Source organism: Prosopis cineraria, unplaced genomic scaffold (assembly GCF_029017545.1).
Source record: "Prosopis cineraria cultivar Desert tree isolate PC_DT_omini unplaced genomic scaffold, ASM2901754v1 PC5, whole genome shotgun sequence".
NCBI classification, from domain to species: domain Eukaryota; kingdom Viridiplantae; phylum Streptophyta; class Magnoliopsida; order Fabales; family Fabaceae; genus Prosopis; species Prosopis cineraria.
In genome coordinates this window covers 29,624,799-29,643,329 of record NW_026555336.1, presented here as the reverse complement: position 1 = coordinate 29,643,329, position 18,531 = coordinate 29,624,799, and the positions used below count along the sequence as shown (strand labels likewise).

The window sequence follows — 18,531 nt, the reverse complement described above, 5'->3', positions numbered from 1 at the left end:
ATTTTAAAAAAATTATAAAGTAAATTATATTTCCTTAGTTCAAAAATGTAAGGCATTTTTTTGCGGAATTGAATGTTAAAAAATATAAAGTATTTTTAATCTTTCGAAGTATAATCACTGCCTTTTTTCAAAATGCTCATATTGATAGTGACTTTATATTTATTATAAAGTGTTTAATGAGGGTAAATATGAAAAAATAGAGTTAGTTTAAAAGTAAGTAACTACTTTATTAGGGGTCAGATTCGATTAAAATTGCCTTATATTTTTGAATGAAGGGAGTAAATATTAATTCAAACAATTATAAAAAAGTTTGTTATAATTTAATAGTTATTTAATGATTAAATACTTATTTTTAATTGAAACTCTTGAATTTAGAATAATCTAAATTGATTTTTTAATTTATTTTTATAAAAAATTATTAAAGATTTAATTATCATTAAATATTGTGACACTTATCATTCTTCCTATTTTAGACTATGAAATTCATCTTAACCAAAAAATAAACTATGACATTCATTATTCACATAATTTTTATTTTTTTATGTTTACAGTAGGTAAAATTAAATAATTGAAACAAACGCTCTAATTAATTATATATTATTTTTTGACCAGTTAATTATAAAATAATTGAAAATAACTTAAAGTTTTAAAATAGATTTTAATATAAATAAATATCTTCCCCGTTTTTGTCAAATGAAATGACTTGATAAAAAAGGAAAAATAAAGAAAAATAAAGGAAGGAAAGCAACAAAAGTGACTTGGATTATCATATTTTATTCCATGAAAAGCTGGAAAATAAAATAGCGTGTGAACGTGAAGTGACCAAAATATCATCACTTTGGCCGCAACATCGACACAGACTACACAGTAAACTGAAGTGAGAAGAGAGAGAGAGAGAGACAGAGACAGAGAGAGACAGAGAGTGGAGAAGCAGACAGAGAGCGAGAGGAAATCATGGCCGTTTCCGTCCCAATTCTGGCCACCGTCGCCTCCCTCCACCTCATCGCTTTTGTTCTAGCCGTCGGCGCCGAACGCCGTCGTAGCACGGTACACCTCCTCCCTCTCTGTCCTTTCTTACGGATGCGCTTTATAGGGAACCTAACTACTGTTAGTCTTCATCGTTTTACAGGCTAGAATCCAGCCCGATGAGTACGATGACCGAACGTTCTGCGTTTACGACACCGATGCGTCGACGGTGTACGGTCTGGCGGCCTTTGCTCTGTTGCTGGTCAGCCAGGTGGTGGTTCACGGTGTCACCAGATGCCTCTGTTTCGGCAAAGGGCTTGTCACTGGTTGCTCCACCACTTGCGCCATCTTCTTCTTCATTTTCTCTTGGTAAATCTCATTAATTTTCATCTCCATATTCTTCAATCCTTTTCCACCCTTCAAAATCCAATGTATCTCTCTCTATCTTTCATTTCCGCTAGTGCCATATGTATAACTAATCAACATCTACGCTTCTCTATCACTGATTAGAATCGATTAGGGTCCAATAGCGTAATACAGTAATGGAAAAAGGGGGTCGATTTACCTTACGCTACGCGATTTGAGCGAATTCTTTTTGTTAACCCGTATGCTGTTACGAAAGTCGAAAGTATCTATTTGTCCTTTTACAGTCTTTTAATTTATTTATTTATTTATAAACGTCTAATGTTAATCGTTATCATTATAGCGAGCTATAGAAGCTGAAGGGAAATTTCAATTGGTTTATTCCAACAAAGAGAAACTAGCCTAGAGGATGAGTACTTGAAGCTAGTAGACCGAACTCTGTCAAGTCATGTGATTTGCGCTTATAAAAACAAAGGGATGGGGACAAAGATTAGTATCTGAGTCAACCAAGCTTAGTACTGATATATTATGATTATAATTGAAAGCCACCAATATTGGTATCTCAGTCAACTAAGCTTAGTACTGATATATTATGATTATAATTGAAAGCCACCAATTGCTATATCTTTGTCAACTATGGGTATAGAAAGCTGAAGGGTAGTTTCATTTGGTTTATCTAGAGGGGAAAATATAAACAAGTGGGTTCTTTCAAACTAGTGAATGGGTATCACTCAACTCACTTGGGGTTGCAATTTACAGTTGAAGGAGTTAAAACTTTTGTTATAAATGTTAAAACAGTGTTGAATAGAAATGGGATATGAAAATTGAGATGATCTTTTGAATGTAAATATCAGGATTACATTTCTGGGAGCAGAAGCATGTTTGGTAGCAGGATCAGCTAGGAACGCATACCACACAAAGTACCGAGGGTTCTTTGGCCAAAACGACCTATCTTGTGCCACACTCCGCAAAGGAGTGTTTGCAGCTGGTGCTGCTCTGACATTGTTGTCTTTGTTGGCTTCCATTTCATACTACTGGGCTCACTCCAGGGCTGATACTGGTGGCTGGGAGAAGCACCGGCACGAAGGTGTTGGATTGGCCACTTCCAATTTCAACCATAACCAACAAGGTAGTGAGTTTGAAAAGGCCTGAAATATATTTGGGTTGGTTGGCTTTAAGCAATTTTGGTGGCTCTATTTGACTATTTTTGTCTAAAAACAAGGGTTTGGGACAAGGATTTCCAATCCTGAGTTGTTCATGTAGTAATGGAAGAATGTATAATGTGTTATTATGGGCTACTGCTTGAAACGATATATATATTAGTATTATGGTTGTTCATATTTCTCAACTCTGGTTTTATAGATTATGATATGTATGTACTTTTTCAACAGCATGATGAGTTTTATTAGCATTTGCATCTTAAGATTCTCATTCCGATGCTGTAGTTACTCAGGTGAGTGTGATTATTTCAGTGCATACGATATTGAAGTTCTACTTATGTAGTTTGAGAGCTTGCTTCTCGGCATATTGCACTTTGTTCCATCAGTGACTTGTGATTGCTGGCTGGTCCTCAACTTGGGGATATTGCTGGCTGAAGAATGGAAGTATGATCAAATAAAAATTCAAGCCAAAAGTGCTCCTTCCCTCCATTACACAGATTAAAAAATACAATAAATATATAAAAATGACATATTTTACCAAATCTATCTTGTTTTAACGTTTCTAAAAACATTATTACTCCCGGAACTCTATAATTGTCTTTTTTTTTTTCGGGGGAAAAATGGTTCATGATACATGTTTTTATTTGTTTTTTAAATTCAAAGCAATATTAACAACACTTTCTCTCTTACCTTTGCAGTAATTTAAGCATTAAATGATGGTTAAATATGATGAAGTATGTCAAATTTTTATATATTTGTTATATTTTTTAATATGTGCACAATAACCTTAAAAACAAATATAATGAAATGGAGGAGTGCAATTTAGAAAATTGTCATATCCAAATATAGTTATTAAATAATACTCCAAAGATAAAATGGGGAAAATGTTATTAATATTAGTTTGGAATTTTATGAGGTGTAATATGAAAAAAAAAAAATTACACTCCCTCCTCTCTATTTTATAAGACTTTTTTTTTTTATAAAATTATAAATATCAATAAAGTCAATTAAATATAGTTTAAAATTTTAATTTTTTTTAAAAAAAGAAATATGAACATCCAAATACTATACTCTTTATCCAATACGGGAGAGAGAGAAATATTTAAGAAGAAAAATAATAAAAAAATAATTTTAAAATAAATTTTATCAATAAATTAATATTTCCTCCTTCTAAATTATAAGACACATTTAAGGAAGATTTATCATTTCAAAATATAAAATATTTTAAAAGGATTAAGATTTCATTAAATAAGTTTATTTCAATATCATCATTTCTCTTTCTCTATTTAATATTAATTAATTATAGATTTAAAGTTATTAAATGAAGAATATTTTTAAAAATTTATATTTATATTTAAAAAAATAAAATTATTAAATATATTTAATGAAATTTATTAAATGTGAGATTTTGTTTAACAATTTTTTATAATTTGGGATGGGTGTCATTTTGCAAATCATCTTAAATCGCAGGAGATATAAAACAACATCATAAAGATGGGAGAGGGGTAGCATTAATTGATAGTCATGTCTGAAGTCACCCAATATTAATTCCTACCCTGATCACCAAACCAACTACCACAAGACAGAATAATGTCGTGACACTTCCATCTCACTTACGATTATGGTTGGAGTTGACATATCATTTAAAAAAAAAAAATTATGCTGATTTGGGTTTTCAGAGACTTATCAAAGTTAGGATATATTTTCAGGTTAAAAAAATACTTACAAAAGTATTCATAAATTATCTATCAACAAATTCTTCACATCAACTATAAGATTTGATAGTATGATTTTGTGAATTATAAATCAAATTCTTATTAATTGAACTAAATTTTGTTGGTAATAAGCTATCAAGTCAAGCTTCAATCAAATAAGCTTGAACTTATATAATAAGTTAGAAACTCAGACCTTACCTAAAAAGCTAAAATTTATGTAGTTTTTTTTAATATAATTTAGATCTGAACTTACCTAAAATTTAATTTGACTTAAAAACTTATTTAAAAGTATAACTTTTAAATCGGCTTATATAATAAGTTTTAAAGGTTTCACGTAAACTTTTGGACTATTAAGGCTCACTTATATACAACATGATTTACCAAATAACAAGTAAGATGATTTATCATTATAATACAATACAACAGCACATTAAACATGTAATGTATGAAAGATAATCTATTAAGAAATAATTGACTTAGAGGGAGAACAAGAAGGAAAAGGTCCAAGAAAGGGGTGAAGCCAATTATTTCTTAATTCCTAAGTTAATTATTTTATATATATATATATGTATATTATCTTTCATACATTACATATTACTCTCTTCGTTAAAAAATATAAGATATTATTAATCAAATTTCACCCCCAATAAAGTAGTTATCTACTTTCAAACTAACCCTATCTTTTCATATTTATCCCTATTAAATACTCTAAAATAAATATAAAGTCATTTATCAATAGAGAGACTTTTGAAAAAAAAAATAATAATTACATCTCAAAAAACTAAAAATGGCTTACATTTTTAAACATTCAATTTCTTAAAAAATGTCTTGTATTTTTAAACGAAGAGAATATATATAAATATAAAACATTATATAATATTACATTTGTAAAAAAACTGATCTATAAGACTTATTGGCCAAACCTTGTAAAAATATGTCTGACCTATTTATCTAAACAGGTTTAATCAAAAGCATGAACTTGATTTAACCTATTTAGTAAATAAGCCCAGCCAAACTTAAATTAAATTGGACTATAAGGCTCTGACAGGCTGTTTGGCCTATTTTCACCCTACGTCCACACTCAAGCAACAAATTATCACATCAAACTAGGTGATTTGTGAATTCTACCAAGACAATTCAATAGTAAGAAAAAATTATTCTCTTTATTAAAAAATATAAGGTATTTTTAATTAAATCATTCTTCCAATAAAATAATTAGTCTTTTTATAATTAATACTATCTTTTCATATTTATTCTTATTTAGTAGGGTGTTTAGCTTTAAAATAAATATAAAGTGACTTAATTTACCAAAAAAACATAAAGTAATTTATTAGGGGCACTTTTGGTAAAAATATGTTGATTACACCTCAAAATACTATAAATATTTTAAATTTTTTTAATATTTAAATTTTTAAATAATATTTTATATTCTTAAATAGAGTAAGCAGTGTGTAACATTAAAAGTCACTTTTGCAGTATCAGTTTCATAACTTTAATTACGGTGGACCTATGTGTTCACTATTCATATGAAGCCTGAAATAAATCATTGTACTGTTTATTATTAAATAATGATGGGGTGAACCTTTGAATTCTTTTTCTCTGTTGTCCTGAAGAATCATCCCTCGTCAATTATATAATGTCAAAATTAGTAGTTAATTATCTTGATTTGGGGTATTTAGATTAAAAAGAAAAGCATGTGCTGCCATCAAAATATTATAGAAGAAAATGTCAAGAAATCATTACATTGATTTTCTGTATTAACAATAAAATATATAAAAATTAATATTTATTTATAATTTATAAGTACTTGACATTCCCTGACAAATCAATTTTTATCAATGGTATAAAATACACGTCAGAGACCATATAACCAAATCGGTTTCCCTTATGCACGGAGACGTGAGTATTCCACCACGAGATTAGACATTAAATTCGGTGATTCACCTAATTAATTCGGTTATCAGTGTCACTCGTCCAGTTTATCAGAGGTCATAACTAAATCTAGTTACAACAAAGTTGGTCTAATTAATAAAAATTATGCACATAATCAAGGATGTGGACTTAAATATTATTGCTGATGTGAGAACCTTGTTAATGAACAACTATATCTTTATAAATATTTTTGAAATGCATGCATTGATCCTGGTGAGCCATCAAAACCTAACTCACCTAAACTTTTGCTTAAAAAAAAATTTAAATTTAGTTATACAAACTATTAAGACTATAAATCTCGACCATAAATCAAACATATGGAATTGAGGAATCTCAATATATGGCCAATGTATATTGGTCAAGTGATACTCTTGTTGGTTAACTATATTGATCAACCAACAGGTATTAGATATAGTGAAAATGATTAATTTCTCACAATTTAGCTAATCAAAGTTTTAATATTCATTGGAATATACATCCACATTTAGTATCCAATAATATTTTTAAAAAAAAATTAGAGGAGGATACTTGTGAGAAATCCAAAAAAAAAAATGTAGTACCAAGGCACCTTCAAATGAGAGGTTGCGAGTTTGAATTGGGAAAGATTAATATAAATAGTAGATGGTGTGTGTGATGAGTTTAGTATAAAAGGACTCTAGGCACCAAGTGCACATTCAAAAGGGAAAAAAAATTTTAACTTTCAAGAATTCATGAATAAAAAAAATTACATGCATTTTTCTTTTCTATTTTTTTCCCTCACTTGAAAAAATAATTGTGATACCTGGCACACCTCAATCAATCAACAAGCACAAGACATACCTGAGTAACATAATTTAATAATTCCAAATAATTGAATTAGAGAGTCCTAAATGTGGGTAAATGTATCAGGAACACGTGAAAATAAGACTTGAAGGCCATAGGCAAGTCATTCCTTTCCCTCCTTATGTAGAGTTTGTTTCTTTGTGTCAAAGCTTTAGATTTACCATCTTTTGTTGGACATATAACTATTTATAGGGTCCTTATGAAGGCCCATTAATCAGAATTATCAGTAATAAATTTGGATAAGTGAGAAGCATAATCTTCAACTAAGTTTCAGAGATTCTTATTTTGCAGCAATGGCAAGTGGTTCTTATGAAGCTTCACGTCAAGCAAGGTTGTTTGGCCGTCAAAGGCCATTTCATGCCATTCTTGGCGGAGGAAAGGGTCAGATATTTTCTAATTTCAACCTTTTTCTGTCCCCCCTCGCTTTTGTTTTCTATTTTCTGCCACAATCCAAATGCATAGGTTTTTCAGCTTAATTTGGAGAGGAGGAAAAAGAAAAGGAGAATTACATTGAGATCTCACAAAAAAAAATAATTATTATAAGATTCAGTAACAACTGAACTAAGGATATTGACAACATAATGAATTATCAATCTCCTTAGTTTAGTTGTCACTAAACCTTGTAGTAATTAATTTTTTGTACAAGATTTCAATGTAATTCTCCTAGAAAGGAAATAAACTCTCTTGAATTGCACAAGTTTACAATGTAAAATATCATTACACTAGTCTCATTTATGCAATTTTACCAATTTTTTTTTGTAGGATTGCATCTTCTACTAGAGAATGTCTCTTTCTTTTTAGAAAAAATTAATTATTCAATTCTTATAATTTTGATTAAATTAAGAATTAGTTTATTAACTTTAACTCGATATAACTCAGTTAATAAACTTTAGTTGTTATAACTTAGTCCCAATAGTTTTTATCTATTTAAAATTTAAAAATTGAATTATAACTTAATTAAACTATAGGAACTGAATTGTAACAAGTTAAAATTTAAAAATTAAGTTACAATTGAATTAAAAGCATAAAAATTAAATGATTAATTTTTTTTTCTTTTTTATAAGTAGAGGTTCACAGGTTCGATTTCTCTAAACCATTTGGTGCAGTACACTCAAATTACAGTATCATTCATTGAGAGATTCTGAGAGTTTAAAAACATCTCTATATTAGAAAAGGCTGACAATGGCTGGAAAAATGTCTTCTGCATTTGAAGTATTTATTATCATTTTAGAGTCTAATAATCTAAGAACGCAACACTTATTGTAAAAGCGAGACTTTTGAATTTGATGCTGTTGAACTGATTTTGCAGTTGCTGATATATTGATGTGGAGGAATAAGAAGCTATCAGCTTCTATCTTGGTTGGGTTATCCACCATTTGGTTTCTCCTTGAAGTGGTGGAATTCCATTTCATCACTTTACTCTGTTACTTCCTCATTTTCAATTTGCTCTTCTTCTTCCTCTGGTATAATACTGCAAGATTTATCACTTGGTAATGTAAATCTCATCCTCCTAGTGTTCATATGTAAAAGCTGTGTTTTTTTTGGGGTCAGAAAAGACATTTCTGTTAAAAAAAATAGTTGTTAGGTTAAGTAGAACAAGCTTAATTCTTTTTTAATGAAGTTGAAAGTTCAAACCTCATGAATTGAAGAGAATTATACTAGAAAACCTACTTTCAATTGAAACCATAATACTTGGATCTAACTTGACAACACTAACTATGAGATAATTGCATGAGAAATGTTCTATGGAAAAAACTGTCGCAATAGTGCAATTTAATTTTTTTTTTTTAACTAAGTTCTTCAATAACATTATAAGTTTGGAGTCAATAATGTGCTTGTCCGTTAAAAATAACACTGCCATGCAATATTTGATAGATAGAAAATGATAAATGCATCCATCTCATTTTCTTTCTAAATATATTCTTCATTTTCTTGTACCAAACATGCACTTTTTTTTATTTAAAACACCTCATAAGTCATAGCAACTTCTTTCTTAAAAAAGAAAAAAAAATTGAAATCCTATCCTTCTATAATCTCCAGACTGCACATTAAGTAGTTTGTATTGCAGGAGTCCTCCATGTATTTATGAAGTTGGAATATCAGAATCCACCTGGAGATACCTATTCAAGAGATTCAACTGGTTCATGAAGACACTTTGTGAGATTTCAACTGGGAAAGACCTGAAACTCTTATTTATGGTATTTAGAAACTCTTTTCAATTTCTTGAACAAGTATATTCATTCTCTCCAATGACTTCTTAAATAACATCTAGTGCTTCAATTTCAGACAATCACTGGTCTCTGGATCTTGTCAGCTATTGGGACTTGTTTCACAGCCCTGAATCTGTTATACATCAGTAAGATAACAAACAAATGTGCATTCTATATCATGGCAAAGTCACTAACCTTCTTACATAACCCTAATTGATCTGCTATGTGCTCTTATGCAGTCTCTCTCTGCATGATGACCCTACCAGTTATGTATGAGCAGTATGAATGTGAAGTAACTTATCTAGCAAGCAAAGGGAACAGAGATTTAAACAGATTGTTCAGGAAACTGGATTCTAAATTTCTCAGCAAGATTCCTAGGTTATCTTTACAATAAAAGAAATTCCAGGGATAACTATGAAAAAGAATTTCTGAAATCTGGTTGATCTGCAAATAAATTGATGTAACTATGTAAATGGCAACGATGTCATGAAGTCATTCAATAAATTTTAGATATATTTCAATAAAATATTTGGGTAAAACTAAATCTATAAAATTTAAGTTTTGACATTTCAAAATATTTAATCTTGAGTTTAAGATTTTGTTTTTTTTTTTTTTTAGTGATTAGAGTTTAATGAAATATTACAATTCATATATCATAAACTACTGACAAAAATCCAAACAGACCTCACTTTTTAAGTGAAAAAAGGGGGCAGATACAGTCTAAGAAATTCAACAAATACTTTTCAATTAGAAAAAATTATCATCACTCCACAAAAAGGTAAATTGCCAAGGAATTCAAATGCACCATGCATTTATATTCGGTGGCTCCTACAATCAACTATTCACCAAAACCTAGTAAAGGGAATCATCTTAGTATCTCTCCTCCACTGAAGAGATTCTAGAAACCTGTACGACCAAGATTTTTCCAGTTTTCTGACGATATAATTTAATACTAGGAACGCAACAACAATAAATTACTTGAATAAGTTTTTCTTTTGAACTCTAGGCTGCATCTTCTATTCTTGTTTCTGATTTTCTTCTCATTTTTCAAAAGAGTAAATGCTAGTGTTCTGAACACTGACTCAGTTTTATCTGTATACAAAAATATATAATATATACCTTGTGTACAGATGCGTGATTATTTTTGAGCTAGAAATCTTGTAACCAATATGAGCATACAGAGACTCTAAACAATTAAGGTATTCACATTCCACTTCTTTTCCTTATCTCAGTGGAAGATATATCCATTCGGAACTGTTCAGCAGGAATAGAGATGAACATGTCTTTTAGTTCCTCAGGAACATCCAAATCCTCAAGTACCTACAGCATCAGACAACGTTCTCACTAACACAGAACAAAAAACAAATAAGAAAGCCAATATTAAAAATTAAAACTATTGCTCCCTCCGTTTCAAATATAACGCATTTTTCAGACAGTACATGTTTCAATATGGGAGGCATTTTACAAAATACCAATCATTAATTACATGCTTTTAATGGGAGGCAAGTAATTTTGATATACTTCTATTGAAATTTTAGGTAAAAAGATATTGAGTCTTTAAAATTTCATAACATGCCTTTAATATTTAAACATCGACCTTTCCAAAAATGCCTTGCATTTGAAACGGAGGTAGTACTAAATTATTATGCAGAAGCACCTTGAAAGCACCATCTACATTCCGACCACCCACAAGAAAGGTGCATCCTGTTTCCTTGCAACCATTGAGTACCTTCAACATCTTGTTGTAATCCCCATCATAGTATTTAGGCTACATATCATAAAGAACATGAAGTGATCAGCTAATTAAATTTATTAACAAAAGGCACACTTGTTCTACATAACTAACATATTATAGACATGAAATTTAGGGTAATAAACTATAATTTGGCCAATTCATAACTCCTTCAGACACTAACACAACGTTGATGGTAGAGCAAAAAAAAAAAGGGAAACAAAAATGAGATATCTCCTGTTCTCTGCTCTTACTTTATCTGTTTCCTCTATCCTTCTTCCAAATTTCTATTCGTTTCCTCTAGTCTTCACCGTTTTATAATCTTATAGGGATACTTATGGTGCTAAATGAAACTTATACTGTCTTTAAGAGGCCATCGAAAACACCTTAAAAATATGTTAACTGTCAAGACTAGTATAATATTACATCTTATTACCTTTGGATTACCCTAATTAAAGTATCACGTCTGCCACTAGGATCAATGTTCAAAACTAGTCAACATCTGTTGGAAAAACTCCCTTGCATGTTTGCACCTGCTTTCTCAGTCTAAAACTGCAGTCTCTCCTACATCTTTTGCGAAGTTAACCTGGAGACTACTAATCCTTCACCAGAGTCAACTCACCACTGGCCTAGCCCTCTTTCATCTCTGCTTGGTTCCCTTGAGTTTACACTATTTCATAGTTGAAGCACAAACACATGTTTGACACAGCCGTTAACCTTGATCAATTTTTGACTAGGCCAAATTTTATGTCACTCAATGTCTCACAAAATTTTGTTCCAGCCAAGCATAATCAATTAAAAAAACCACATGGCAGAAGTGCTTAGGATCGGACATGAAGTTGTCAAGTTTGGCGCAAATTTTATTCTAGCAGTATGTAATTTCATACATTAATAAGCCTCACTGCCGTGTCAGCACCAATTACAAACGCACTTCCTGGAAAAAGCTCAGCCTTCTTATGAAAAAAAGGTTGATTGGATATAATTACTGACTTTCCTGCCAATGAAGTAGACAATAACATTAGAACTTTAAATCATATGGTAAACAGTACAAAACAACACACTCGATAGAGTTAAGCTCAGGTGTCACTACAGATTGATAGGCAAAAGCCAAACCATAAAAGTGGAATTTTTTTTTTCCAAGTAGAATAATATCTTTAAGAGAATATGTTGTAGCGCAATAAAAGATCTCTGCACATCACCAAATGAACTTATTCTGAACTTCTGACATTAACAGTACACATAACCCCTAATTCACTAAATTTTACACCATTAGTTATCTCTGGAAACAGTTTTACATCATTAGTTATCTCCTCTCTCTGTGTGGCATTTGCATCAGATGTTGTATAAACAAAAGCTAACTAGGCTATTTTGAATAAACAGAGAGTCAGTAATCAAGCAAACACAACTTAAGCAGCTTGCTACCAATATTGTATGGTAAACCAAGTGCAAGAATCTGTCCTTAGACAAAAAAGAAGAAATACAGTCCGTAAAGAATAAATGGTTTAGTTAGTTGAGGGGTCAGTTAGTTAGGTTCTGTTAGAATAAAGGGATGAAGGAGCCTATATAAGGGGTTCTGTACGTGAGTCAGATTATGCTTAATGATAAAATTCCCGGAATATAGGGCCTGTTTGTTTTCTGTTTTTAAAAACTGTTTTTTGTTTTTGAAAACAGAAAATTTTAAAAACTTGTTTGGATGAGTTTTTTTCATTTATTTATTTCCAAAACTGTTTTCATTTTTTGTTTTTTTTTAAAAAGAAACAATTTCAAGTTATTTTTGTTTTATTTTTCTTATTTTTAAAATACATTACATTTGATTATTGAAAATTATAGTTACTTTGACCAATTTCTATTATTAATCGACTAGCAGTCCACTTTTTAATCCTGAAACTGTTTTTTAATTTATATAACTAAACGGATTTTCATTTTATTTTGTTTTGAAAAACAATTTTAAAAACTGTATTATAAAACAGTTTTTGAAAACAAAAAATGATAACAGAAACCAAACAGACCCATATTTTCCATCTCTTTATTTTCTGTCGCCCTTTTCTCTCTCATCCCTCATCTACATTCCCTATTTTCCTTTGTTTTCTATTCCATTGCTTCTCTTTCCTCTATCTTCTACTATATCAGTGGCATCAGAGCCCGGTTTTTCCTACTTTATATGCCCATAACTGGTTCCCAGACTGTGTTACAGAACATGGCCAAAAAAACTGATGCAAGATTACATACTATTGAAACCCAGATTCAAGCACCCACAGCATAGATCGCTCAACTTGTTCACACCTTTTCTGAGACAACCTCTAAAAGAGAAGTAGGACACCATCGACCAAGACCAGAAAGAGAGTACCAACCTCCTACACAATTCACTAAGTGGAGTTTCCTAGATTTCAAAGAAAAAATGTTCTTGGTTGGATTCGGAAATGCAAATGCTATTTTCAGATTGAAGACACGCTTGAAGCATGGAAGGTTATGATGGCCAGCATCCATCTAGATGAAAAGCGTTTCAATGGCATCAAGCTCTTGAACATACTTGTCAGGGGAGAGCAATAGGATGGGCAGAATATGTGGAGGCTATCAAGAAGCATTTCGGGCCTACCTATGAGGCACCCACGGCCAAACTAATGAGACTTCAACAGAATGGGAGTCTTGGCAACCACAATGACTCCTTTGATGAAATCAAATGTAAACTTGACTTAATAGAGGATTATCTGGTGCAGACCTATCTTGAAGCTCAGAAGAAGGGTTTGTTGGACCTGTTCGTTTACTAAAGCCATCTGCCATCCACGATGCTCAACTTCTTGCAAGGATGCAGGAGATTCATTTGACAAAGGTGTACACTGAGTACAAAGGTGTTGACAAAAATATGAGAGATAGATCATCTTGGGCTGGTTTGTTGGGTCCTCCTCCACATATGTCACAATCATCTGAAAGGTAGAAGGAAACAAAAGGTACAGCTGGAGATGGTAGGTCCCATTTCATTAAGGACAAAATTCGGCTGCATCCCACCCTGTTTCTTCAAAAAGAGGTCCTGTTTCCTCTATTTCTTCATCAGTTCGATCTTCTTCTTCGCCAACTAATGCGAGAATCACAAAGACTTAGCCCAGCAGATGTTGATGAGTTTCACGTCAAGAATCTCTGTTTCTATTGCCACTCACCCTTTTTCAGAGGTCACAGGTGTTTTCTAGATAAGCAGATGCAGATGCAGCTTATTGAAATTTCTCCTGAATCTGAAGAACTGGTTCCAGCTGATACTGGGCAGGGGTTACGAGTTCACAAAAGTCCTGGTGATGCAAAGGGGTCTTCGGGATAAACAAGATAGATGGCTTTGACGTTTCAAAGCTATAGCATCAGTTAAGGTTTCATTGCATAAAACCTGAGGTCAAGGGTTTTCAAGGGGGGAGTATTGATATGTAAAGAATAAATAGTTTAGTTAGTTGGGTTCTGTTAGAAGGAGCATATATAAGGGGTTCTATATGAGTTAGATTATGCTTGACGATAAAATCCCAGAAATATATTTTCTGCCTCTCAATTTTCTGTTTCTCTCTTTCCTCTCTCATCCCCTGTCCACATTTCCTATTTTCCTCTCCTTCTATTCTGTTTCTTCTCTCTTCTCTATCTTCTACCATATCATAGCCCATCATTTCTTAGCACATGGACAGATATTTTATCAGCAAAATGTCTTTAGATCTAAGCAACAGTTAGAATCAAGAATCTTCAGGAAGAATAAGTTGAAAAAGCTCACCAACTTTTTCAAACTGCTTGACACGATTCCTTATTTCAGACACTGATAATGGAGGTTTATCTGCATTAACTGCAGATATTTCAAAGCATGGATAGCCGCCGCCACAAATGCTGCATAGATGAGCTCTTAATGAGTGAAATCTAAGACTGAAATTACCAACAGATACAAAGAAGTTTGAACGGACTGACATTAATAAGCAGTCCTAAACAAATTTTCAAAAGAACATATGATTCAGTAAGTTCAAGATCATGACATTATCATATTGTTAACTTTACACCATCACTACCTTACTAGATAGATATCTAAAAATTATAACATTGACAAAATTGTTAACTTATATTTAAAAAGAATAGCTTATTGTAATGCTTCAAGGTTAAATGTGTTTCTTTACTCCATTATTTGCAATCTACTAATGAAATTAAATAATTTAAATTATTCAACTACTAATGCCAAGTTATATGAGCAAATATGAATTTCTAAAAGTATATTATAATGCTAACTTTTGTAAGGCACATATTAAAATAAGCATATCAAAATAACACAAGTGAACTACAGAAATAAGGATGATAGATAATTAAAATCAGTACAAAATTAGACAAATAACATTGACCACGAATGAGCTTGTTTACCGAGTGGCAACTTCCATAAGCTTGAGATGCCCATCATGTAAAGGGTTAAAAGAACCAGGTAGAATTATTTTCCTCTCTGCTGATGTATAGGCTTCTGCAAACAAACGAGAAAGAATATCATTCAAGTGTCAAATTTAATTGTAATTTGAACTCTCTTATTCTTCTAAAAAATTTGGTCATACCACTACAAAATGGATAAATTTTAAAGCATGTTTGGCCATTTATTAGTTGTTCTAACTCTTGATCTTCACTGAATTGCTGTTCGCATTCATCAGATACATCAGATTCAGTCAACTCAGAGATAGATGTTGCTGGAACTTTGCATGCGTTTGCAATTGCCTACAACCAGAACAGAGAAGAGGTGAAGGTGAAAGAAAAAGGAGACAAAAAACAGAGATAAAAGGATAAAAAATAAAAATAAAACTAAGGACTAAACTAAGGTTTTTCACAAAATAGTAAAGGGAGATTTTGTTGCCAAATATTTCCAATCATATCATATGAGAACTCCACTGTTTGTATTGCATAATATGAAAAAAGAAAAAGTTATAGAATTAAGTAAATAGAATAAAGTAGCTCATAAGTGATAAGTGCACCTAAATGGAAGACTAATATATGGACAACCTCCCTTCACGCAAGCTACTCACCTTGAGTAAAAGATGGCTAGAGACTCTTTCTTCTTCTTCTCGGGTACGCAATCCCTAAATTGGAACAGTCAGGAAAACTAATAAATTTAAATATGTATATAAATAGTATGACATGTGTTAATTATATTCCTGGTTAATGATCAAAATAATGAACATATAGAACATTCAGGTCCATCAGTACCTTGGTCAAGGTCACTGTTGACATCCATAAACGGTTAGATGTTCTTGTTGACATATAAAATCTACAAATGAACATAAACGAAGAAGTTTAGCGGCTACAAGGCCTAAAAATCATACAATCAGGAGCTGTATTTAGCAAGAGGAAGTGAAAGCATGATATGGAAAGGACCTCTTTAAAGAAAATGAGACCAATTTACAAGGTAAAACATCCTTACAACATATATTTGCATTGTATAAGTAAATCCAAGTTAAAATAGTGGTAATGCACTTTTTCAAAGCGCAATTGATAAGTTTGTGTTGAGTCAAGATTTTGGAGTACCATCATAAATGGTCAACATGCTCACTGTTGCAGCTAAGGAAAAGTAAATTACAAGATCCACACTGAAAGCCAAGAATTAAGAGCAGCATGTCATGATGCAACAAATAATTTTAACCTCTCGTGTGAAGCAGAAGTTATTTTCTCGAAGTAAAAAAATATCCTCGCACAAAATGATTTATTAGCACCTAACCTATTTTTTACCTAACCTCTACCCTCACTCAAATATATACTTGTCCTTTTTAATAATCTGCCCGCCAAGTTTTGCAAGAGTAACTTGTAGACTAATTGCCATAAAAAAATTAAAGACTGTCCCCAGATGGATTACCCTAGTTGGATAAAGTTCTAACAACTTATGCCACCAAAGAATTGAACCACCAGTGGCAATGAACCCACGAGTGGGCAACTAATATTAATGCCAATTTCTAATCAACAAGTTACTCCTTTAAGAGTTAGGCATAGAAGAAAAACCATTACAAGCTTTGCCTAGGCTAAATAGCATCAGGCACATTAAGCAGTTCTGCAGATAACTTAAATTATATATTACCTGTGCTCCCCAAGTTTTGGACGCGTAGTAGCCAAAGAACCAGTGAAACCGACACCAAGAACAGGGGATCCTGATGAGGCAAAGCATGTACATATTTACAAACATGTCCAAATCATCCAGTTCACATGACAGAAATTTTGCCGTATCACTTGACAATGATAAAGAAGAAACTTATTGGAATAGCAACATGTTGTCAAAACCAACTATCAAATGTTTACTGGACCAAAAAACTGAACCCAAGAGAATAAGTTTTATTTTGATTAGTTGACCTGGTCTGGAGAGCTTAAGAGCACGATTGTAAGCCAACAAAGCCATTTCTTCAGCAATCTGTTGACTACAAAACTGAGGTGGAATCTGGAAGAATGAAGACAACAATAACAATGTTGAACATCTAAGAAACATAAATTGGATCGGTCAGAAGAACAATTCAAATATAGACCTTGCCAAGCAACTGGATCGTGGACATCCTGGAGTAAGGAATCACAGCTTCAAGCACTGTATTTGAAGCACCAGGAACTGAAAGCAACGAACCTAATACCTGATCAGGTTCAATATGGCTCCGATTACAACCGGGTCAACATTGTCTATCACAAGTACGCATTTTAACAGAGTCACAGAGATAGAGAGAGGACCATAGAAGCTCCACCGGAGAGATAGATGACAGCCTGAAATGGGCTCGAGTGGATGGCTTCGACAACGGTTCGGATACAAGCGTCCGTCATTTGCCTCCCCAAGTCTCCCTTCAGCGTTCGATGATCTCTCCGCTGAAGATGTAAGACAAAATCGCTATGTTGCCGTTAAACGATGGCAGATTAGAATATTGGGAGAATGTTGAGGAGGTGTAAAAGGAATAATTAATCTTTTAATTTTAGAATTACTTTTTGATAAATTTATAATTTATTTTTTAAATTTTAATATAATTGAAGAATAAAAAAATTATTTTTATAGTAAAATTTAAAGTAGAAGTTATCATCACACTAAAATTATAAAATTAAAAAATTAAATTATAAATTTTTAAAATTTGACATTTAAAACATGACTTGAATTAATAAATTATTTTAAAATTTTTTATTATTCTCTCTAAAATTATTGCTTAGCTCAAAAACTTGAGCCAAATTGGCAACATCTAAATTCTAAACAAACTCAAAAGACCAAGCTTTTGGATCTAGATCTTCTCAAAAGCCATTTGCCTTAGCATCCCTCTTTGTCCTAATATCAGCCATTCAATAAATATTTAATGTCTTATTTTCATTAAAAATAATTTTATTTTAAAAAATAAATTTTTTCATTAAATTGATTTATTATTTTATTTTTTATTTTCAAAACTTGTTCTAAAAAATTATCCAACAGATTTTTGAAAAGGGATTTATAGTTCAGTTTATTCAAACTCTAACTTAACTTATTTAATAAAAATTCATTTAAAAAATCTACAAAGTAGGTCAAACTATGAGTAGGTATTTATAATCTAACTTATCCAAACTTTGTTATGATCTATTAAATAAAACTCTATTTAAAAAATTTATAAAATAAATCAAAATGCAAGCAAATACTTATGATCCGGTTTATTCAAACT

The 18,531-nt window shown here is 31.6% G+C and overlaps 3 protein-coding genes across 13 annotated transcripts; 2 read left to right on the top strand and 1 right to left on the bottom strand.

Annotated features, from left to right (window-relative positions):
- The first annotated feature begins 851 nt into the window (after nt 1-851).
- LOC129311770 (uncharacterized) lies at nt 852-2,677 on the top strand. The gene is made up of 3 exons (XM_054954223.1): nt 852-1,047; nt 1,130-1,335; nt 2,184-2,677. Exons 1-3 carry the CDS (start codon nt 955-957, stop codon nt 2,479-2,481), a joined length of 597 nt encoding a protein of 198 aa, XP_054810198.1. The 5' UTR covers nt 852-954; the 3' UTR covers nt 2,482-2,677.
- A 4,574-nt stretch (nt 2,678-7,251) lies between these two features.
- Nucleotides 7,252-9,639, top strand: LOC129310811 (reticulon-like protein B14). Its single transcript, XM_054952725.1, has 5 exons — nt 7,252-7,339; nt 8,268-8,448; nt 9,027-9,156; nt 9,245-9,314; nt 9,408-9,639. Exons 1-5 carry the CDS (start codon nt 7,252-7,254, stop codon nt 9,560-9,562), a joined length of 624 nt encoding a protein of 207 aa, XP_054808700.1. The 3' UTR covers nt 9,563-9,639.
- LOC129311424 (uncharacterized) lies at nt 8,272-17,754 on the bottom strand. Of its 11 annotated transcripts, none has more exons than XM_054953737.1 (14): nt 17,591-17,754; nt 17,398-17,496; nt 17,228-17,312; nt 16,959-17,028; nt 16,097-16,157; nt 15,916-15,969; nt 15,454-15,610; nt 15,272-15,365; nt 14,643-14,752; nt 11,788-11,894; nt 10,766-10,936; nt 10,288-10,488; nt 9,364-9,469; nt 8,826-9,301 (listed from the first exon to the last, which is right to left on the bottom strand). In XM_054953737.1, exons 1-12 carry the CDS (start codon nt 17,678-17,680, stop codon nt 10,372-10,374), a joined length of 1,215 nt encoding a protein of 404 aa, XP_054809712.1. In that variant the 5' UTR covers nt 17,681-17,754; the 3' UTR covers nt 8,826-9,301; nt 9,364-9,469; nt 10,288-10,371. The 11 variants fall into 11 exon arrangements, with proteins under 11 accessions (XP_054809717.1, XP_054809719.1, XP_054809712.1 ...); XM_054953740.1 differs by having other exon boundaries at nt 8,826-9,095; XM_054953743.1 differs by having other exon boundaries at nt 8,826-9,095; nt 9,364-9,427.
- Nucleotides 17,755-18,531: the final 777 nt, after the last annotated feature.